Source organism: Trachypithecus francoisi, unplaced genomic scaffold, assembly GCF_009764315.1.
Source record: "Trachypithecus francoisi isolate TF-2019V2 unplaced genomic scaffold, Tfra_2.0 Lachesis_group10, whole genome shotgun sequence".
Taxonomy (NCBI): domain Eukaryota; kingdom Metazoa; phylum Chordata; class Mammalia; order Primates; family Cercopithecidae; genus Trachypithecus; species Trachypithecus francoisi.
Genome location: NW_022681455.1, coordinates 50,765,877 through 50,790,525, shown reverse-complemented (window position 1 = coordinate 50,790,525; position 24,649 = coordinate 50,765,877). Strand labels below are relative to the sequence as shown.

At 38.9% G+C, this 24,649-nt stretch overlaps 1 protein-coding gene across 1 annotated transcript in view; it reads right to left on the bottom strand.

Moving 5' to 3' along the window:
- Positions 1 to 24,649, bottom strand: part of TFAP2D (transcription factor AP-2 delta) — a 60,250-nt gene that overhangs the window by 30,803 nt on the left and 4,798 nt on the right. Inside the window, exons 3-5 of the mRNA XM_033219904.1 lie at positions 23,860 to 23,920; positions 13,996 to 14,161; positions 13,708 to 13,826 (exon numbers count right to left, since the gene is read on the bottom strand). Coding sequence (XP_033075795.1) covers positions 13,708 to 13,826; positions 13,996 to 14,161; positions 23,860 to 23,920 — 346 coding nt within the window. The remainder of the gene's footprint in view (positions 1 to 13,707; positions 13,827 to 13,995; positions 14,162 to 23,859; positions 23,921 to 24,649) is intronic.

Genomic DNA, 24,649 nt, shown 5'->3' with positions numbered 1-24,649 from the left:
TTTACTACTTTCTCCTGCTTGTGATATAACATTGTTACAGGATGTATAGCAATGCTACATCAAAAGAAGTGGCAAGTGAAGACACTCTGATATGTAGTTAAAATGTGTATATCATGCCACAAAAGCTTTGTGTGTGAGGGCCCAAAAATGAATGAATAAATGGATCCATTAATTAAAATACACATAGTATTCAGAAACAATGACAAATCTATAGTTAAGTCCTTTACAACAGATGTCTTAGTCAACACGTTTAAGAAACTAGACATTTTACAATCAGAAAAGCATATTAACATGACTGTAAGGAGTTTGATTTGGGAAAATAAAAAATCCATGAGCTCCTCTGTCTCTGTGGTGGCACAAGATGTCTATATGAACAATGAACTGAAGTGCAATAACCTGTGGTGGAAAAAGCAATCCAGGAAAGCCTGAGGACATTTTCCCTTCAATTCCCAGAACAGCAAATATGGCTGCTATCACCTCACTTCTGGGAGAGAAGTAGAGCACCCTTGTTCCTTTTTTCTTTCCTTTCTTTTTTATTTCAGAGCTACTTTAAGCTATGCCTTTATTTCAATGTATTGCAGCACTTGGCCATCTACCTTTTTTTTTTAATTTAATACAACTGAAGCAACACACTAAAGTTGAAACACCTTCATTTTATTCCATATCATTTCAAGAATTACATATTTTAGAAGTAGGATAGAATTGTATTTCCATCTTTAGGTCTTAGGCCAGCATCCTTAGCAAACTAGCACAGGAACAGAAAACCAAATACCACATGTTCTCACTTATAAGTGGAGGCTAAATGATGAGAACACATGTACACATAGAGGGGAGCAACACATACTGGGGCCTTTTGGAGGGTGGAGAGTGGGAGGAGAGAGATCAGGAAAAATAACCAGTTGGTACTAGCCTTAATACCTGGGTGATAAAATAATCGGCACAGCAACCCCCACAACACAAGTTTACCTATGTAACAAACCTGCATCTGTACCCCTGAACTTAAAATAAAAGTTTAAAAAAAGAAGTAGGGTATATGGGTGTACAGGTGGATCAGGTTGGTGCTTGGAGAAAAGTATTCCAAGAGCAAGGGTTCAGGCTCTATGTGCCACGTAATAACCCCACCTCTAAAAAAGTGAAAACCATGAAGGATATTCAACTTTTCAACAGTAACAGAACCAGATACTTAATACTTGTATTAAATATATCCCTTAAAAAGCAGGCACAAATAAATTCCAGAACATAGCAAGAATGTAAAAGATAAATTTGCTTCTTGATTTTAGAGAATTCATTTTTCCACACTCCAAAGCAAAAAGTAAAAAATTAGGAAGAAATATTAGGAAAAATTTAAGTGACATTCATTGGTGTTGCTCTGAAATAGAAAGTTAATGGCAAAATGTTTTTTAAGGACAAACTGATTGCACATTGTGCCAAGATCCTGGGTTTTATAAGAAGCAGGTTTAAATGCATTTTAACAATAAAAATAAATATACCTGACTTTCAATCTGTTATACAGTCATTAAGAATTTTTCTTTCTTTAGACTGGGTGTGGTGGCTCAAGCCTGTAATCCCAGCACTTCGGGAGGCCAAGGCGGGTGGATCACGAGATCAGTTCAAGATCAGCCTGGCCAAGATGGTGAAACCACATCTCTACTAAAAATACAAAAAAAGAAAATTAGCTGGGTGTGGTGGCAGGCACCTGCAATCCCAGTTACTCGGAAGGCTGAGACAGAGAATTGCTTGAACTCGGGAGCCGGAAGTGGCAGTGAGCTGAGATCGTGCCACTACACTCCAGCCTGGGCGACAGAGTGAGACAATGTCTCAAAACAAACAAATAAAAAACAAAACAAAAAAATCTGTCTTTAAAATTATGGTATTTTTAAAAAATTACTTTACACAACAAAAAAATTAATATTTAACACTAATTTTTACTAAGCAGTACTTAATATTGTTATTCAATAGATAATTCTCATCAACGGTCACTCTAACAATATGGCCTTAAAAACAATTTATTTTAACTTAGTCTTACAAAACCCAACGTTATTAAATGAAAATAATAATTTGTATGTGTTAAACTCTGGTTGTGTACTTATGATTTGAATCTTATTTTCATGTATAGGGAAATAGCGCATTTCAGTTCTATGAGATTATTCCAAGAAGTATCTATTAGAAAGTAAATTCGAGAATTAAGTAAATTCTTATAATATCGAGCTTTAGCAAAACCTGGAGCTGAAGGACAAAGTAAGTATATCTGATGCCCTGACTTACAGATTTCCCAGACTATTTGAAAAGGAATGCATTCTACAGCTCTATACATCATACGATCTATGGCATGAATAGGTGCCTTATAACATAATAGTTTCACTAGTTTGATGACGCTTTTGTCAAACACCAACACTTTATGTTTCAAAGTGAAAGTTTCGTTCCCCATTCAATATCCTGCACTTAGCACAGCATCTAATTCACAATAGGTACTCAGTAGACATTTGTTAAATGAAAAAGCTTTCAAATTATGTTAACAGTATATTAATTATGACAATAGTTTTGTGAAGAATCCCCTCCAAAGAATATAGGGAAGAACTAGAGCAAAAGAGATTCGTTAGAAAGAATTAAATATATACAGAAAAAACCTCTGAACAATAGAAAAATAGAGTATATCCCTCTATCAGTGGAGCCATTTAATAAAATAGACTATACTTGAAGGCAGGCTTTCTCAACCCTTGCTACTCCCATAACCTATAAACTTGCTTTAAAAAATGTGTTTCACCCCATATCAATTAATCTCTGGTGCCAGGGCATCTGCAGTTTTTGAATGCTCCTAAAGTAATTCTCTCAAACCAGAGTTGAGAAACCACTGTAGTAAGATAAAGAGAAAGCACTAGGTGAGGATGAACTGTATATCTTCCAAAAACATGAGGATTCTATGACTAATACAAAAGGGAAAGCAGCCACTAGCGAGTTAATATGAAACTGTAAGAGCCTTTGTCTGGATGAGTGCTTGCATGATGAGCCCTCCCTTATTTGGCTAATATGGTATGAACTCTACAGACAAAAGAGAAAATGTGGTAGTAGAAGTAGAGATAGCATTGTTAGGGAAAGAAAGACTTCAGCCTATTGGAAAAGCATATTTGTATAGGTGGATTTAATATAAGATGAAGCTTGCACTTAAAGTTAGTCGGGAAAAGGTAGATTATCAATAGAAAGTGGTAAGCCAACAAAGTGGCCACCTGGAAAAAAAACAAATAAAATTGAATCTATAGCATACATTTAGCCATGAAACAAAGTCCAGGTGGATCATAGATTTAAACATAAAAAAATGAAACCACATAGTAATTAGAAGATAACATGGTTTTTTAATGATCTTGGAATTAAAAAGGCCTTTTACAGTGTTGCAATTGAAACTAAAAGCCATGAAATAAAATATGAGAATATAATTACATTAATGTAAAAAAGTTCTGCATGCAAAGACCTCAATAAACAAAACAAATAAACAAAAACCCATAACAGCCAAATGAAAAATGAAAGTATGTCATATAAAAGACATACTAAGATGTAATAAGCCAATTTTCCTGAAAACTTACAAATAAGAAAAGTACAAAAAATTACTCCATAAATACAAAATAAGTAATAGGAAAGCTCATAAAAGTCCAAGAATATTCTCAGTCTCCTTCATAATAGAGGTTTTTTTTTTTTTTAGTCAATCAAACTAGCAAAGATAAAAAAATTGATAGTCTCCTGTTTAATTTAGAGTACAGGAAAGTACTATAATGTCAATGCTTTCTACCCTCATTGCTAATAGGATTATAAATTGGCAACCACTATTAAGAAGAATCTGCCAATAATCAATCAAAACTATAAATGCAAATTATCTTTTGACCCTGCAACGCCATTCTTAGACATTTATTGAAGATATGTACTTGCATATCTGTGGAACTATTTATATAAGTTTGAGGTTCTTCACTGAAGCACTATTTGTAGTAGCCAAAGACTGAAAACACCTAAATGATATTCAGAAGAGGACTAGTAAAATAAATTGCAATATATTCATTCAGTGAAATACTGCGAGTGTTTAAAAGAACAAACAACTTGTAAGCGCTGAAAAAAAAAGAATGAACACAAAGATAAACTGTGAAAAAATTAATTGCAAAATAGTGTCTACAGAATGCTATAATTTGTTTTAAAAATGAATAAAAGAGGTACACACATATATCCTTGGAAGAAAAAAGATCAACTAATAACATTTGTTTTCTCCTGAGAGGGGAACTGAATGGGGAACAGAGTGAAAAGGAAGTATTTTACTGAATACTTTTCTGTAACTTTGAATCCTGAACTATCTGTTTGTATTATTTATTTAAACTTATATTATTCAAAACGTAAAATTACTCTTTGCCTTATTCTTAGAAAGATTTAATTCTGAGCTCGATTATTTATTGTAGATGGAACATTGGTAATTCCAAGTCTTCCAATGTTATCCAATAAAATTTAGTCATCACTAAGAATAATTACAGTCTGCAATTTGATTGGAATACCTACAAATTTCAATAAATTTAATAAATGGAGGTCACAGCTCATTCCTATAATCCAGCCTGTGGGAGGCCAAGGCAGAGGGTCACTTGAACCAGGCCAGCCTGGGCAAAAAAGTGAGATCTCCATCTCTACCAAAAAATCCAAAATTAGCCAGGCATGATGGCACATGCCTGTGGTCTCAGCTACTCAGGAGGCTGAAGCAGGAAGACCCCTTGAGTCTAGAAGGTAGAGGCTGTAGGGAGCTGTGTTCACGCCACTACACTCCAGTCTGGACAACAGAGCTCTTAAGACTCTATCTCTTAAAAAAAAGAAAAGAAAAAGGAAAAAAAGCATTATTTGATCCATTAAGTTTTGAAAGGACGAATCACAGAAAAAAGAAAGACACTAGGAAGACAATTCAAATGTCTTTTTAGTGAGCATCACTATATGCAAGAGTGAATAATGAGCTAGATCAAAGGTGGCAAGGGAAAAATGAGGCAAATTGGTTTGGCTATATTTGTCTTTATGTGGCACAGTCACCATGAGTAGGAACAGGAGATTATGGACACCCAAGCACATAGTCAGACATAATGATGTATATATAGTATCCTATTCCTTCTGCCTCTACACGCAAATACCTTTCCCCCCAGAAATGAATGAAATCTTAAAATTCAGCCCAGGGGAGTGATATTAGAAAGTTTGCAAATAATTGTAAAAGATATACTCTAAGACGGTATAGATTTATCCATAACATTGTGTGATACTATTTCAGGTTCATTGAGACCAATTTTTGAATACTGATAAATGTAAGTTTCTAGATAATAGATAACAATAAGTTCTATTATCTGATTACCAATTGCCAAAGCAGAGTCTCCTAGAAAGAAATTATTCTGTGCTTAGAATAAGACATTTATGGGTGATACAAAATCTAATAGTCTAAAAAATATATTTTCTTGGAGAAAACACTGTCTCCAAGAAGATACTGTGAGTGCCAGGATGTGTGTATGTAAAAGGGAACAGCAGAGTTTTTCCAGGTGAGACTGTCTGACTAAAGTGAACATCAATTAGAGCTATTAATTCAAGAGGTCAACTCACTATACTTTTCATATCAAATACACTTTTGGAAGAAAGTTGAAAACCTTTCTCCCAAAGGTGGGACTAATTTGGGAATGTAGTATTAGGAGAAGACCAGTGAAGGAGTTACTTGGGAAATGAGGTCCATGAGTTCCTCAAGTTTCATATGACTTTTAGTTTCATATCTCACCACCACCACCCAAAAAAAAGCTCGTTGTTGGTATCTGTGTAAGAGCAATGAGAATATTAGCTTTGTTCTAAATTCTATGAGAAGAATGACTTACGACGAGCATTCCCTAAACAGATGTTATCCCTAATAATTGGCAAAATGATTCCGTTTTTTAAGCCTACAAGTCTCATGTAGTCAAAGATACTTCCTTTCAAAGTCATAGACTAATCACATCAAGAAAACTTTTTTGGTAGATCTTATCTGTAGGAAACAGTTCATTGACAAATCGGTTGTTTTCTCTTGCTTCCTTGGAATGCAATAATTTCGGCTCAAGATTAAAGGCAGAAGGGAAATACCACCAAGTGGCAGGATTTCTTTCTACTGCCTTTTGGCAGTTTGGCCAGACTGGAATAAAAAGGTTTTGTAGGGGAATCTTGTAACTAATAACTTACTGAATTGGCATCCTTTAAAAAGTACAATGGATACTATTGATAATTATTCCAGAAGAGATTAAACCAAGATTTAATGTCCCCCTAAATTTGATGGATTAAATAGAAGCAGAAGGTTCATCAGGTTTTAAAAACCCTGTACTGGTGGACAAAGTTTTTGAAGCCTGGACACAAGAAGTTCAAGAAACTTGTCCAGGGTTCCTAGCAGGAGGGGAGGACCAATCTAATGTGAAAAATAGGCTCAAAAACTGATAATCTTTTTTCTATCCCTGAGTTTTACTTTAGTTAAATTCAGAAGTAACTCAGCAATGAAACTTTTCATGATATGTGCCACAAACACAAATCCAAATGGAAAATATGCCATGATGCTGCAAACCAGAAGATCTGGGTTCTCATCCTTGCTGCGCCCAATTGTGTAATCCTGTGCAGAACAGCTATTCTCACCTTGCTTTTAGTTTTCTCATTTGAGAATAATGATAACTGAAATTTATTAAGCAATGATTTTAGGCTGGGTACCATGGTAAGTGCTTTGCAAACATTCTGATTTAACCCTTGCAACAATCTTATGAGAAAGGTATTATTTTTTAACACTGCCTTATAAATAAGGACACTTATGCTCAGACAGATTATGTGTCTTCCCTTACAGCAAGTGTAGAAGTGAGTTCAGACAAGTTTGTTTGACTCCAGAAACCACGCTCTAAGCTACTATGCTCTAGTGCTTAGACTACTCACTCTTAATTTTCCTACAGGGCTTAAGTTTTATGACTTTTAGTAAATTTCACTATTAAGCAGCACTGTTATTTAGGAGAAAGGAAACTAGGACACATGTACTAGTTTTTATTTAGTGGCTCTATGAGGGGCCTATTGTGCAAATGTTTAATCTATGTGAATGTAGTTAATCCTACAAAAGAGACATAGGGCAGATGTTGTGGTAGATACGGGTGCTAGACCATACAATTTTTATCTTTTCTTTGTATATGATAGAGTTGTTTCTGAGAAGACTCTGCCCAGCTAGAGATTACATTTTCTACCATATCCCACTGTCATCCTCATCATAAGGTGTGATCATGTGACTAGTTCTTATAGAATGTGAATAGTAGTAACTGGGTAATTTCCTGGCTAGAGTGGATAAGAAGCAGTATACTTTCACCACCATGCCTTTCCTCATCTGTGACAGAAATGAATAGGACTCCTAAGACTTAGGCACAGTAAGTCTTAGGATGGATGGATTTACTATGGATAGAAGAATTCTGGGTCCCTGGGTCTCTGAATGAGACACTGACATTAAAAAAGATCCCTGATAATGAACATTCACATCAGACTGTGATGAGTGAGAAATTAGCTTCTATTATGTTAAGCCACAGAAATTTTGGGAACTGTTATAACAGCTGGCATTATCCTCATCAGTATAGATATGATGGTCTTTATTTATGAATTAGGAAAATGAAGCTCATCTAGGTTAAACAACCAGTCCAAAGTCAGGCCCTACTTCAGAGATGATATTATTCTGAGGATAAGAGGTGGTAGGGGGAATACCAGGCAAAGGGTTAATAGATTTTCAAAGTGGCACAAAACAACTAATTTACATGAGCTAAGATGTCCAGGATAGGGTCTGAGAGTATATATTTTGAAAAGAAAGAGAAGAGCAACAGTTACCAAGGATTTAAACTGAGAAAGATTGATGGAGATCATACACAATATTTGAAACTGGTTTCCTTTCTTTTGCTGACACATATTTATACCCTTCATTGTCCCACACTGTTTAAACATAAACAGACACACACACACACACACACACACACACACACACACAGAGAAAGAGAGAGAGAGAGAGAGAGAGAGAATTTGATCTTCTATCATAACAAATTTCGGCTCAAGGTATTTGTATTTACAAGCTTAAATAATCTGTACTTTCAGAACCCTGAGTGTTGCCTGAGAATGTTATACAAGCTTTTGCAAATGCAGCAAAACTGTCCCAGGAAGCACACCACTCAAGCAGATGGAATTTCCTCTTGGTAATACTCTACAATATCATTCATCTTGGAACATCCTAGGTAAGAAGGGAGTGATATGCAGGAATGACAAGATCATTGACTCCTTGTATTTATTTGAATAACCACCATTTCTGCAAACATTCTTCTGAAGTAAAATATGGAGGAGGCATCCACAGAAGTTGCCAATTCAAGAGTAATAAACATATAACAAGAGTGTTAATATTAGTCAAATTCCTTGAATGTTTTCGAGATAGAATAATTTCCACTCTAGAAGAGAATTATTTCCACCCTAGAAGAGTAAAATTATTCCAATGTCTCTTCAAGAAGATCAGTTAAGCAAATCCAAGCCACTGTATTTTTCGGAGACTGACATCTTTCTGATATTATGGATACTAGAATGGGTGAGAGCAATGTAATTAGCAAAGGAAAATTGAAAGAAGAGACTTGTAATAAAACAGCATACAAGGAGTTATACCTAATTATTACCTATAGATTTAAACCACTTAGATGAAGACATATGGGTTAGAAAAAAAGTTAAATGTGGTATTACTTTCATGGGACTCAATTTAAATATTTCTATCTCATTCAGAATAAAATATATCTATGTTACGTAGACCCCCCCAAAATCCCCAGTCTAAATATCTGCCTTATGAAAACATTCACTTTTCAAACACTTTATCAGGTGGAAAAACATTCAGTCAGTCAGAAGTTCTTCATCCCATTTGTTAGTAGGTACAATAATATGTGTAACAGAAAAGTTGTGAATTATTGGAATATAGTATAACTTTGCATCAAATAACCCTGTCTTATACATCCCTAAAATGATTTCTAAAAATAATGACTAATATGTGGGCTTTGAAAACAATGCTAGGAGCTATTCATAAAGTGACTCCATTTAAAAGGAATATAGGAAAAATGATTTCTAAAATAATTTTTCTTTTATTTATTTATTTTTTTTTTGAGACGGAGTCTCACTCTGTCGCCCAGGCTGGAGTGCAGTGGCCGAATCTTGGCTCACTGCAAGCTCTGCCTCCCAGGTTTATGCCATTCTCCTGCCTCAGCCTCCCTAGTAGCTGGAGTTTTTTTGTATTTTTTAGTAGAGACGGGGTTTCACCAGGTTAGCCAGGATGGTCTCTATCTCCTGACCTCGTGATCCGCCCATCTCGGCCTCCCAAAGTGCTGGGATTACAGGCTTGAGCCACCGCACCCGGCCTCTAAAATAATTTTTCAGAAGTGAAAACCAAAGGCAAGCATAGAAAGTTAGGGATATGCTAATGAAACCTGTTATGTCAGTAACAAGTGTTGTTTTTGAAAAACAAATGTTCGTTTGCTAATTTGAATCCCTGTCATAAGGCACCTTATTGTTCATTTATTGACTCTTCACAAAGATGACATCATCTCTGTGTGGAAAGCCTTCCAGGGTCCCCACATACTATTCCTTCATTGGTATTCCATAAAAATATCAACAATGTCAAGGCTGTATTCAAATCTTCCCCGGAAAGAGGCAGAGTCAAGTACTGCAAAGTCATAGAAGTTTAACCTTCATGAGATTTATTTCTAAGTCTGCTCTATGAGGAATACAATCAATTAGATATTTTTTTCTCCTATGCTCAATATTATACCAAAATGGGGGGGTATAATTGAACCCCAGTAATGTATTGGGTCATCAGGATGTTTGAGAAACTCATCTGGTCATGGCTAGACTATAACAATTTCAAGCAACAGTTTCAAGGGATAGTTAAGAAAAGCTAAGTTACTAGCTATTGGTAACTAAAATGCAATATAAGTTAATGTAGAAAATCCAGAAGATAAAGGAGAGATTTCAGTTTAAAAATGATGAAAGAAATAGTAGTATTCTTTCCCACAAGACCATAGAAAGGCCGTATAAGAAAGCCAGACTGGATTAAGAAAATGTGGCACATATACACCATGGAATACTATGCAGCCATAAAAAAGGATGAGTTTGTGTGCTTTGTAGGGACATGGATGCAGCTGGAAACCATCATTCTCAGCAAACTATCGCAAGAACAGAAAACCAAACACCGCATGTTCTCACTCATAGGTGATAACTGAACAATGAGATCACTTGGACTTGGGAAGGGGAGCATCACACACCAGGGCCTATCATGGGGAGGGGGGAGGGGGAGGGATGGCATTGGGAGTTATACCTGATGTAAATGACGAGTTGATGGGTGCAGCACACCAACATGGCACAAGTACGTTATGCACATGTACCCTAGAACTTAAAGTATAATAATAAAAAATAAAATAAAATAAAAATAAAAATAAATACATTTAAAAAAAAAGGAAAGCCAATGGACTGTTTTAGACACTAGAAACCTAGTTTTTGAATTTTTGAAAATGAAAATGCCTAAAAAGTTTCTGGCTCTTGAAAAATACTTGATTGAGGGGGAAAACATTACCCAAATCACAGTCAATTCAAGAATTTATAAACATGAAATGCTAAGTATGGTGAAATTCACACAGGAGTAAAACTGTACGAATGGAACAAACATTAGACCCATGTTGGATCAAGTTGCCAAAAATGCTGATAAACATCAACGATTTCAACGTCCCAGGAGGTTTGATGAATCAGAGTTAGGTCACGATTATTCTGTATACACCTAATACTGTCTGCAGGGTTCCAGGGGCCATGACCTAGTTCAGAAGATGGCATCTTGCTGGCTGGAAAGGAGTAATCAGCTGTTACCACCAACCCAACCAAAATATGAGGATAAAAATATAAAAGAGAGTCATCAACAATGAAGTCACTCTTCTTGTCAGTTCAGGGTTATAATGAAGCCTATTTCAATTTAGATATAATGTCCTTGTACGTCAAAGATTAAGCTCTCCTTATATCCCAGGATAATTCATAATTTTAAAAACTGTAGGTCATGACTCATGACTCGACAGTGAGTTGTGAAATAAATTTAGTGGGGTTACAATGAATATTAGAAGAGAACACAAAATATGTAATCAAATTAAAATGTCAGAGAATATTGCATATAAGCACTAAAACTTTAAAGAGTGTGTGTGTGTGTATGAAAGTGGGTTTGAGAGTTCTTACTATGTGCGGAGTGGAGGGATGCAAAGGGTCCATTTGAGTCTAAATCTGTTTTCTAAGGTTTCATCAATGTGCCTGGAATTCAATAATGAAAGATTTATTTCTCTATACCCTGAAGATATTGGGGATTTCAAAAGCACACAATTAAGATAAGATGCTCCTCAAAAGGATAAAATCTTGTTTCATTAGCCAAGGCTGATAGCTATCTGTGAGCAGAGGCCACAGGAATAGAACACAAGTCAGGCACTTTTGGGATAGGAGAGGTATGCTGAAAGAGTAGGATGGTAAGACTCCAGAGATCATCCTAGGATTCCACACATTTGACCTGCACCCTTGCTGCTAATACAGATTGACGATTCCCACACAGGATATTCCAGTGCTCCTGGCTACCATAAAAATCAGTAAGAATTGTGAACATACTTTTTGTGGCTCTTCCGTTTTGTACTGACCAGTACTTTCATAGACAGCATGGAGAAAAGTCTTTACTGGGATTGATAATTTTCACACTAGTTAGAAATTTCATGAGCATTCATAAACAATCATCCTGGGTAGTGAAAAGGATTCCAAGGAACAATTAAATCAATGATATTTAAACATCATTATACATCAGAATCACCTGGGGAGTTTTAAAAACTTTAGATGACTAAGCCATCCCCACAGAATGAGTTTCAGTTGATTTGGGGATGAGACCCAGGCACTTTGTAAAAAACCTTTTCAACTGACTCTACTGTGGAGTTGGGTTTGAGGACTACTCAAGTCCTACCATCCATATGATTCTTGAATCCCCTCTATTATCCTGAGCAAGTGTTTTGTTGTATTTTTAAACAACGATAACTATAATTTTGCCCACATTTTTACTTAAAATTAGTAGAAATCTGTCTCCCTTTGGAATCAACCCATTAGTCATTTTTTTTTCTCCTTTGCTCTTCCCCAGTGTGGGTGTATGATAGGTTACAGCCATCTACCATATGCCAGCCTTTAGTACCAGCACACACAGGCAAACACAGCACAAGACCTAGAACATGGTAATAGTAACACAGTAAATGTCAGTTGTCAATAATATTATTGTTGTGGTTGTTATTATCATGACTACTATCAGGGAACACAGCAAAGATGGCTGTTAAGAACAAAATCACTGGCCGGGCGTGGTGGCTCAAGCCTGTAATCCCAGCACTTTGGGAGGCCGAGACGGGCGGATCACGAGGTCAGGAGATCGAGACCATCCTGGCTAACACGGTGAAACCCCGTCTCTACTAAAAATACAAAAAACTAGCCGGGTGAGGTGGCGGGCGCCTGTAGTCCCAGCTACTCGGGAGGCTGAGGCAGGAGAATGGCGTAAACCCGGGAGGCGGAGCTTGCAGTGAGCTGAGATCCGGCCACTGCACTCCAGCCTGGGCGACAGAGCGAGGCTCCGTCTCAACAACAACAACAACAACAACAACAACAACAAATTAAAAGAACAAAATCACCAAAACAATTCTGCCAAGACAAATGTCAAGAACGCACTACTTCTCAATGTTGTACAGTAAATGCTACATACTGAAAATCTGAAAAAATTATAGATATTTGGTTTTGTGTTTCACTCATTACTTCCTACAGTGCCATATAGGCAAATAACGAATACATGAAGTAACACAGGTATGTTCAAGGTGAAGCTTGGCAAAAGTCCTCTGCCTTTTATATTTTAAACAATAGCATTCTGCATGATGAAAGAACTTTCCTTTGACATTCAAAAAGTTCCCCACAATTAAAAAAAAAAAACTTTCAATAATACCTCTCCTTAAAAGAAGATTGAATAAGAATATGTAAAGTTTAGACCTTAATAGGAGAAAAAAAGGGAAAGGTAAGTTGGATAAAAAACAACTTCTGGGAATACATTTATTTCCATTTCTCTTTCTTATACTACTGGTTAACCTCAACCTCTCTCCAACTGAGCTGAGCTTATCCACCCTTACAGCCATAAAAGTTCACCATGTCTTTAGAGAGGTCTACTAGGATTAATACAGTACGTTTTCAGTCTCAGTATCATGCCTAGACCCCTGTGAACTCTTCATAAAGGGTTATTTCTCCTGTAGATCATGTTGTACTGAATTACAATGAGTTAAGTTAGATTTACTTAAACTCTACAATAAACAATAATGCAAATGACAAGAGCACTGCCAATTTCATGTTGCTGTTACTTAGAGGCTATTTGGAGAAGTATCCAAAACTTCCATTGTCTTATTTCCTATTACTACCAAGATTAGTAAATTAAATGATATTTTATGAATTATCTAAATCTTACATTAAGTCTAATTGAATCATCATTGTCAAGATAATTTAGGAAATTTACCTTAACTGTTAACTGACTTGCTTAATGGTACAGACAAAAATAAAACAGCGTAATCTAACAAACCTGAGTTTCAAAGACATGCCAACCTTCCAGCATTATTTTGCTAAACTGAGAAGTCATACCTTCGACCAAGGAAGTGAGGAGGGTGACATTAGCTGCTTTCCGTCTTCCTGCTGGTAAGTTTAAGCCAAGCCTATCCAATTTCTCTCTCAGGCAGCGGCCCCCATTCTTCGATTTTGCTCTGTACAAAAACAAACAAAAACTAGGTTTTAAAAATTCACATTCTGATGAAAATTATGAGATGACTTGACCACATGGGGAATATACTATCAGATGGGAGACATTATGACTAAGGATTGAGGGTATGATATCAGTTAGAAATTCTGTGCCAGAATACAGCTTTGTCTTACCTTCTCAAAATGCCTCCCAAGAGTGAAGCATTGAGGCACTCAGGTGGGGAGAGGCGCCTCTTTACCTCAGCAATGGTCACCTTGTATTTGGAAGTAGAACTAAGAAGGGACAAACGGCCAGGGACAGAGCAAAATAAGTCTGTGGGGTTGACCACACAGGTGCCACCTTGAGAGAAAAAAGTATAGCACATGTTAGTGACAATGAAAGAAGCTAACTGCATGAGAGGCAGTTAACATCAAAAGACTGTACTGGATTTGGGAATACATGCTAACAGTTGTACTTATATATCCCCCAAATCATCACGGAGAGCTGCTCTGAATGTTCTTTCAAATACTGCTCAGGGTCGTGTCTTTTCAATGTTTGTGAAGATGTCTGTGAGTGTACAATTGTTAGGAAACATTGGCATCCTATGGAGTGTAGACTGCCTCACCAGTGTTAATTTGGCAACATTCACACTAAGAAACACTTCAATTAATTAAAAACCTGAATTCCAATAGTTAAGTTCACAAGGAGTAGGTATTACTTATACATGGTTGTGTGTGTTTATGTACACACACAGATGCACAATGTACACAATGGATGGAAACGTTTTATCCACAATTACTGTCTTTTCCAAAGTGTTTGAAAACTGCCATATTTTCCTCATCCATCTGTCAATTAAAGGCACCACAGTCACTCACTCCCAGGCACTGCTAAAAACCAGTTACTCATTGAAAATTTCCAATCCATACAGGTGATGGTAGGTTAAATACCTCTACTGTATGCCAGCCCTCAACATTAGCAAAATACCTAGAACACAGTAATTAATTATTATTAATAATTTAATAATTATTAAATGTTAGCTAACAATAATATTGATGTTGTAATTTTCATTGTCATTATTACTATTAGGGAGAAAAAATATATAATTGTCAGTAGCAAAATCATCAAGGCAATATTGCCATGCTGGGGTTCCTGGAACAGAAGCTTTCTGTCTCCAAGCTCCAGAAAGCCCCCTGAGTTTCAATCTCCTCCAGGAACAACAGTATATGTTCCCTATCCTCCGGCAGTCAACAAGAACTGAAGAGGACTTGAGGATCCAAGGGTGATCATCTCTGAGAAGCATTTCCCGCTGTCCAGTTCCTCCTCCACTGCAAGACTTTGGAGCCAATGTCCACCCTGCTAGCATGGTGTCTATACAGTTCCAGAATCCAAAACTGCCTCATGCATTGAGCAATCTGAAGCCAGAGTTTTTAAGGGTCTGAAGCAAATTCAAAGTTGGCTTTTTGATCATGTTTTTACTTCTTCAGTTAGGGGCAATCTTACGACCCATATCCAGAAAAGGGACAAGTTCTATGAGAGAAAAGAGGTTTTAAAAAAGTAGGTGGGGGAAGAAAAATGGGTAGAAGAGCATTGTCTAAAATATTTTTACTTCTCAGCATTTTAGAAGCGCAAAATCTCAGACTCACCTCCAAACTTTTTGAGTCAGAATCTGCGTTTTAATGAGAGCCCCAGATGATTCATGTGGTCATTAAAGTTTGAGGAGCACTGAACTAGGACTTACCACTTGCCTCCCAGGTATCTCCTACCCTCATTTACTAACTAGCACATACGGAATGTTACATTGGTGGTAGAAATTCTGGCATTCAGATTCTGGTATTTTCCCTGGGCTGGGTTGCAAAAGAACCTGGGAGGACATTTTAAAAGGCAAAGGGATCCCAAACCTGAGGAGACAGAAAAAGTTAACCTTGCCCCACTCTTAAAATATTTCCACCCCTGTACCTTCTGGAATTCTCCCTGTCTTTTGGTTACCCAAGTTTTCCCCGCAAGTGCTGGAGACCAAGGTCTTTCTCCCTAAGCATTCTAAAGCCCTTCCAAAAAACAACAACAACAAACCAACAAAAACCAGGAGAGTAAACAGTGGGAATGTCAGGGTAGCCAACCATTTTCAGGCTAGAAGTTGGGTCCTGTGCACTCTGCCAAAACCTCCATGCTAGTGCCTGAAAACCTGTTCTCAGTTAGAAATCTGAGAGTTCATAATCTCAATTGTCAAATTAAAATCCATTTCTTGACATCAAACTTGTAGCCAATACAACGGCAAACCATGTAAACACCTGCTTTAGGAGCTAAAATCAAATTCTCCTGTGATTTCCCCCTCTTCATATTCTTAGTGAGTTTAAAGCCAAAATACAATAATAAAAATTTGCCCCAGATTCCTGGACCTAAAACTACGATTTCACTTTTGTTATCAGTTTCACTCTGTACTTACAGATGCAACATGTATTTCAAAAACAAATTCTTAAATGACTTCTTAAAATTTGAGATGAACAGGAAAGCAAGGTAGGTATTAATGAATCTGTATTTTAGAGTCATACTGTGAGAATTATGATCCTGATTATTTTAGGAATTAGATAAGTCTAAACCAAATATATTAAACAAACAGAAATCAATGTCTTTATGCAAAATTCACATAGCCCTCTTCTAAAAATGGATCTCTACTCACAGTCACTATGAATCATAAGCAAATTTATATTCTTAAATAAACTTTCCTGTCTTGCATACTAGCCAGTATACAAATGAGGACACAAGGAATCTCACCCAGTTGCCAGTTAGCTTCAAGTTTATGATGAGTGAGAGAACAGAGCGTTTGAGTATATGTATGAATTATTTGCTTGGATGCTAAGGGTAGGGAATAATACAATTTTAGAACTTTCTTATCTTTACTAATCTTCAGCAGATTAGAAACCTAATTTAGGGAGATATAGATGATTATCATTTTTAAAAGAATTTGTTAGATCAGGCTCTCCCCAACTGGAAGACTTTTGGCAAAGTGAACCTTATGTGTTGAAAACCAGCTGCTCCCAGGGAAACCACTTAGTCTGCTACCCACCCACGCACCAATTCCCTGGGCCCAGAGTCTCCCTCTCCTACATCTAGGTTGGGCTTCTGGCTTATGCTCGAGTAGACATTTATTAGGTAAGTTACACAAGCTGCATATTAAGAGTATGCTTTATGCACACACAAATTGCCTGAAGGATTTATTTTGTATTCAGGATTAGCCATCAACTATAGAGTCTTTTATTTTTTATGTCACAGCATCTTTAAAGGAAATTTCTGTTGCTTTGATACTTGGCATTGCTGCAGCCTTGGGGAACTCTCTAGTCCTGGCTAAAGATTTGGCAACTTGTAGAGTTTACAGCAACATGGGGAACCTGATATCTTTCTTCTCAGTGATTTATTCTTTAGAGAGGTGGAAAAAAGTAATAGGTCAATATCACCAGGGTTTTGTCTCTAGATTGAAGGTACTGAGGGAGTGATACTTCTTTAACGGAATCCAGACTACAGATGGTAATGATGAGATCTCAAAGAAGAATGTTGTGAAACATTGGCCCACACCAAGTCATTTACAGTAGTCATCCCCAGTGTTACTAGTTGAACTTCCTCATGGTGCTTGTGTCGCATGTCAGCTCTTACTGAAATTATGTGATAATCATTCTAGAGTCAGCATCCCAATTAGGAATCTCTTTGATTCTATAGCCAGTGTATTCATGCAGAACTTCCCCAGAGTTCATCCCTTTTCCATATACAGTTCACAGAAGCAATACTTTCACAAAGTTCACTATTTTTAAACTTGGAATTTGGAGATAGGGCTTTCTATTTTCAGTGATGCTGCAAATTCTGATGGGTAGCTATGGTAACAGCGGTAAGAAATCAGAAACTATCTACTCAAGGTCGTTTGCCTAGGACACGGCTTTCATAAAAGGGATAACTTTGCCATAGCTGCAGGAAGAAGTCAGCCAGAGACTTCCGGCTCAGGTGTGACAAAACTAGGCACAAAATACATGGATGCAGATCCTCCAGCTGCCATATGTTGTTAGATCTTATTCGGTTTGAAGAAGCATGGAGTGGCTCTACCTTCGCTGCCTTGGCATAGCTGGGGACGTCTGGACAAGTGTCTGCAGACAGTGTGGAGCAGTGGAAAGAGTACTGGTCTATGAGTAAGAATTTGACCAACTAGCGACTCATGAAACTTTGGGCGAATGACTCTGGGTCTCAGTCTGTCCATCTAAACAATGAAGACGCTCACACTTGCTCTACTTATCTCCCCACCTTGTAAGGGAGGTGCAATGGGAAATGGATGTACGCACTCTTGGCAACCTGATTATAGGCCACCCAACCCCGTCATTTTTATTTTTTTTAAACAACTACCCCGTTGCAGGGTGTGAACTGCGGAGTAGGACAAGAAAATCCCCCCACACCCCGCTCTCCCCAACACACACACACACCGCCACCGTCTGTGCTGCAACTGGATGGGAAAGACAAGCGCCGGCGCCTGGGTGAGCTTTTTCTCTTCTCATCCCAGGCTATTAGGGCAGAGGAAACAGCGGCGGCTGTCTCCAAGGAGCCACGAGTCCCTGGAGCCTCTAAATCTGCCTCTGAGCCACACGCACGGCCTCCGCGCCTCCCCCCTCTCAGAACGCACCCGGCTGTGGCGAGAGGCCCCGCGCGCTCTGCAGGTGCGATCAATACTTCCTAGAGGGCTTCCGGGCGCTGGGCCGGTGCGCGCCTCCTCTCCAAAGCCACAGCGCCGCCCCACTCGTCGTAGCGTCGGTGTTGACATAATTAGACCAAATCTTGAGAGCAAAATAAATGTTCTGTTCGCCTTACAGCCAAACAGATGTTTACAATTCAAATGAAAGAAATACAAACGGCAGGGATTTTTCTTCTCCCCTTCTTCATCTCCAGTGATCGCTCGTTTTTTTTCTGACACATTAAAAATGTGTAAGCGATTACAAGAGTTTCCTGTCCCTGTTTGTTCTGCGGTTGCATTTCTGCGAGGTGCACCTGTGAGTTGCGTGGGTAGAATTATTCTCGGCTGCTTCCCCTCTAGCCTCTTACCCTTCCTAACCCTCCTCCCCCATGTTACCCCTCCCCCACGGCAGCAGATATTAATTGTAATCAAACAGCAAAGGATGCGGACTTAATTGGAATCAAGTAGGCCTTTGATGATGTGTCAGGAACGAATTGTGCTGTTTGGGGGAAGGGTATAACATTACAGATGTAGCTGGATTACCAGGGCCGAATGAGCTTCTTCTTTTGTAGATTTTAGGCAGAACAAAAGAAAGAGAGGTGTGCGTGAAGAGACTGGCTGTTTTAATGTGGTAGGTGTGTAATGGTGTATATTAGGGTGTGTGTATGGCGGGGATGGGGGGGAGATTAATCCCCATTCCCCAGTGCAGAAAGTGTTTTGGCTTCTGTTGATTTTCAAAGCAGTTAAAGAAATTAGAGAAAAGGCTGTAGGCTGTTCTTCCCCTCTGCAACCCCCAACCCCCAAAAAGATTTCCAACAAATCATGCCTCTGGATGCTTTGGTACAAGAGTTTTAGATTTCATATAAAGGAGACTGAATTTCAAACCTGCAGAATCTGCACTGGGGACCAAGGAGGCAGGCGAGGCTTGAGGTGTATCTCCGGCTCTATATTCACCCATAATGGATGAACCATAGAGATGAGTTTTGGCTAGCCAGAGTAGAGATTCCAGGTAGTCCATCTGGAATCCGAAGAGTACGGACAAAGGAAGAAGGGCAAAGCTTCCCATACTCCTCCAATTGTACTCCTTCAGGAGCTGCTGAAAGAGCCAACGGTTTTCTCCAACCTGGATTCCTAGGCTCTGCGCCTTCTTGAAACCCAGAGAAGCAGAGGAAACCGCGTCCTCCTGCCAAGCAGCCTGCTGCCGGCCTTGAGGCCGGCTAAAGGGAAAAGCGGTCAGGTCCTTCTACTCTGTTATTGGCAGACTGGGCAATTGAAGCTAAGGTTCCATTTCAAGCATTTCAAGGAAGCATTTTTTTTTTAAAGAAATTAAATCAGATCTGACAATGTTTATACCGCGGCGTAAATGCCTTTGCCTTGGCGTGCCAGTCACCTCTAAGCGATCTGATAAACTCAAACTCTCTTAAAACGTGCAGAGTTCAGATCATATTAATTCCCCCAAAATGTTTTGATTCAAAGTAGTTTGTATTTTGTGTAGCCACGGGCAGGAAAGCGCTCCTGCCTGCCCATGGCCGGGTCCGCTCCCTCTTCGCGTGGCCCAGAGGCTACGGCAGTATTTAAGCTTCTGAAATTAGCCTGGGGCTGCAAGGCAGAATGATCACAAAGCGAAACAAGGGCGCTTCCCCTCTCCACTTTTTTCATTTCTTTCCTCTCCCGCCCCCCGCCCCCCGCCCTTTTTAGTTGCCATCCCGATTTCACGAAAGAGACCAGGGCCAAAATGTCACTTTCCACCCACGTAAGGAAAAGCTAGTTCTTCTCATCTAGCCCATTTCTGAGGTCCACAGCCACTATCCACTTGAACCCCTACCCTGCGATTCCAATATGGATCCATTTATTATGAGCTTCATAATCACCATCGTCATCAACATTGTTCACTTATTATTAAATACTCAGAGCAAGAAATGAAAGGGACCGGTGTCTGACAAAGGGGAGGGGGCCATAAGGGAGCCTCAGAAGGTTCAGGGGGGAAAAAAGAGTGGGTTTTTCTTTCTTTTTTTAATGATTAAAAACACAGACGACTCCTGTAAATAGAAGCCTCATTTCTTCAAGAGATGCCTTTTGAAACCCGGTATCTGAATATTCAACGAAGGCAAAGCTCCACTCTGTACGTACAACATTAATATGATCTCTGCAGAATTTGCTACTCAGTAATATTAACATATCAAAGCCTACGCCCGAGGCGAAAGAAGCTATCGATACGCGAGCACAGGGTAAAGTAAAGATTATTGGTTCTGATGGTTGGAGTGGCGGAGCTGCGGGCAAAATCGCGCACACCATTAACCGAGAGTGAGCGCGCAGGGAGCTGCGCCTCCGAGGCGGTGGCAAATATTTTATCTAGGTGGTAATTACCTCGCTGCTGCCCCCTCTTCCACGAAGTCTTTGGCTATCGGGCCTTCATTACAGGCTAAAATAATGTAATTGCCACTTAACAAAGTGAGTCAGGGCGACGCTATTTTGTTCTTTACAAGTTGAAGTCACCAAATGTAAAGAACAACTGAGAACGCCCGAGCCCTCCACACCACTGCAAACCAGGACAATGTCCGTGATTAACTCATGTAAAGTACATAGGCACCTATATTTCTTCAAGAACACCATTTGGGGTCTTTGAAAGTGGAATCTTTTTTTTTTTTCCTCCCATAGTACATTCTAGAAACCATTAGAAATGTAAATTGATTCGGGAACTTAGCAGAAGAGAGAAAATGGTGAAATGTTGTGCTTCGCAATAAACCATGTTTTATGTGGTGAGTCATCTGTAAAGCATGAACTGGAAAAGAAACACAATTTTATCTCAGCTGTTAGACAATATTGGGTTATATGAAGTATTGCAGTATAGTAGAGCACTTGAGTTAATGTCTTTCTGATTTTTGATGAACACAAATAGTCTGAGCTGTTGATGTTAGGGGTCCTGTGTACTATCATGACAGTTGAGAAAATAGGCTTCTTTAGTGTTTTGTGAAAGGGAGTTCTGAGATGAGGGGCTGGGCAGGCTGCAGCAAAATATACACCCTCTTTTGGGAATACACTTTCTTGCTACCCACTTGTAAATTGTCATGAACATTGATTGTTTCAGAGTAAACAGGCACGTATAGACACACACCCTCCTTTCCACGGGTCAACTAGGTTAACTGGCCTTTCTCTAAGACACGTGGAAATGGAATAAACTCAGCAGCTAAAATCTGAATTTCTACGAAGGGGGATTTAGTCACACAAGACAGATGTAAACCCCAAGTTACATTCCCTTTCTCTCTGTAGCTTCACTGTTCTCATATGACATCAATATTTGGTTTCAAGTAGCAGATTCAACGACGATTTTTAGGTGAAAAGAATAGGGACCGAATTCTACAGGAATAATAAGGCATCACCTAAGGAGGATAATTTCTGTGACTCTGATAAAGTAGCTAACATTTTGGAGATACTTAAGAGCTTTGGCCTTTCTTGGGAATTGTGTGAGGGGGTGAGAGGGTGTCCAATAAATCTCTCCTCAGAAATTCAATTGATTCCAAAGCCTCTTCCTCTCCAGCTCCCTCCTCAGCCTCAAGTAATTCTACCCTCTATCAGATATCTTATGCTCAGATGCAGTTTCCAAGCACACGAGAAGGTGATCTTCGTATAAGTGTGGAACTGAATGCAAAACTGCAGTAGCAAAAGGCCGACTGTGGGAGAAGCGGGCTCCCGTACCTAATTAGTGGCGCTGTCCTTCAGCACCACCGACGTCTCTACGCGCCCTGAGTGCTCTTGCCTCACCTTATTTTTACCCGTCCCAACAGACCCCTGATCAGCACATCTCACCTGGTCCCCTGTTCACTGTGTAATTTTTTTTTTTGCCTCCTCCAACAGCGTGCATTCAATATTCATCAGTCTTGAGCCTATTTTATTCCATTTCAATATGTCTGAGTACCAGCGTGGATGGCAAGCTTAATACTCCTCATTTAAAAAATATTTGTGGAGCTATACCACTGGTGTGTGTGTGGTGTGTGTGTGTGTGTGTGTGTGTGTGTGTGTGTGTGTTAATCTCGATAGGGTGAACCAACAAGAGTTGAGGAGCTCTTTTAAATTTAATGTAAACTACCCACATCCACTAGAACAATACCCAAGTTTCAAAGGGAAAGCACTCTTTGTTTTCTTTCCCCGTCAGTTTAAATGGAGTTTACATTGGACATTGGGATGTAAAATCTGCAGTTTAAATATGAAAGAATCACTGATTTCTACCAGCACATTTCTCTATCCAGAAAAGCAAATCTTTCAAGAAACTTTCAAAGGGATGGAGAGGGGCTGAAGGACACTTATTTGGTCCCATCTGAAGAGACTCAGTTTTTAGTGTTCTGTTACTGCAGACAACTGTGGTCCTGTAGCAGGAATTAGTCTTGGTGAATAGACCACATCTTATTAATTCGTATGAAGTTAGGATAACAGCTGGTCTTTCTTGCCTTGTGTGCTGCTCGGGTTACTCAGCTTGCTAGGAAAATAAACTTCAGAAGCTTTGGGTACAGTTAAGTAGGGGAAGCTAGCAAAATCTGCACTGCCTCAAGGCCCTGAGAACGTCATAGTTCAAAACCTTTTGTCAAAATGGAACATCTGAGATGCAGCCCCCTTTAGTGCCAGAACTGAAAGCAACAGCTCTCTCCTCTCCTCTTGCCTTCCCCCACCTTCCAACTCCATGGGTAACTCCGGATTCAGATGTTTCCCTCAACAGATGGGAACAAGAAAGCTTTATCCAGTACAGTTAACACCACCTCCTCCTACCCTCCCTTAAAGAAAGAAATGTTCTGGACACTTAGAAAAATAAGGGCAGCTACAATATTGGTGTTTCATTAGCCTCCCCTAAAGCCTCAATGATCTAGCCTTTCACAGAATCCTTCAAAGCCTCAAGCTAACACCATCACCTCAAACACCCAGGCTGTGGCTAGCACATTTAGGGCTAAAAAAGAAACTCTGCTTGAGGATGTGGTATTAGTGCTGGGGGAAGGGGCTGTGAGAAGCTTCTTTCTTTCTTTCTTTTTCTTTCTTTCTTTCTTTCTTTCTTTTTCTTTCTCTCTCTCTCTGCCTTTTTCTTTTTTCTTTCCTTCTGCCTCTAACTTTGATTCTGTTACTGGTCTATGAGGAGCAACAAATATCTCCTATCACAAGCCTTCTGGGCACAGCCTGGGTTTAAACCTTAATGGAAGAAAGGAGACTTTTAAATGTGGATATGCCAGTGTTGGACTAGAATAATTGACTAAGTATAATTGTTTTCTTAATCATCAGAAAAGGAATCTGATGATTTTCAGATCTTCTAAACAAAGTCACAGATAGGAGAAGAATGTCTAGGGTTAGCATGTTATTACTTGTTACTTACCTCTTCTTATCACTCCACCTTGGCCATTGAGAACAAGCCCACACTGGGCTTCCACAGAGCCCTTAATAAAAGAAACAGAAGTAACATTACTTAAATGGATACTCACATATATGACCATGTAGGTGAAGTCTTTTAGACTAGCCCATTTCTGAACTCTGTCTCAGTAGACATTTAAAAGCAAGCATTGAGCTGAAGCAAGCTTTCCAGCAAACATAATTTTTTAAAAATTGCAAGAAAAACCACAATCTAAAAGTTGTATAAATCTTAAGGTATATATTTTACATCACCATACAATATTACACTTCAAAGTGCCTGGGAGTCTTTCATCTTGGCATAAGAGAATGAGAAGCCCTTTGAGTCCCCATCAAGACATACAGCATATATACAGACAGTGTACACTCAGCACTTTCTGAGTAGAGCAAATCACACCTAGAGTGTCAAGTCTGGGACTGTGGGTTTCTTGAGGACACAGAGGAACTATTTCATATGCAGGATTCAGGATGTCTTATAGAGGTTCTGTTTTACCCCAACTGTAGGAACATCCTATAATGCCACCCAAAATGGACCTTATGAAGGAAAAACCTTCAGGTTCACTCACTGTAGACCTTCAAGATCCTAATGGATTGAGGAATCCCTGGAGCTGGAGAGATGGAAAGGGTTTGCTGATTTTTGATTAAGAAAAATAAAAATTTCTCCCTGTCTGTCCTTTTCTTTTTTCCCAAATCGAAATGTGTTAAAGGCTCATTTTCCTTTACAAACAAACGAGGTATTGGACATGAAAGAGGGCTTG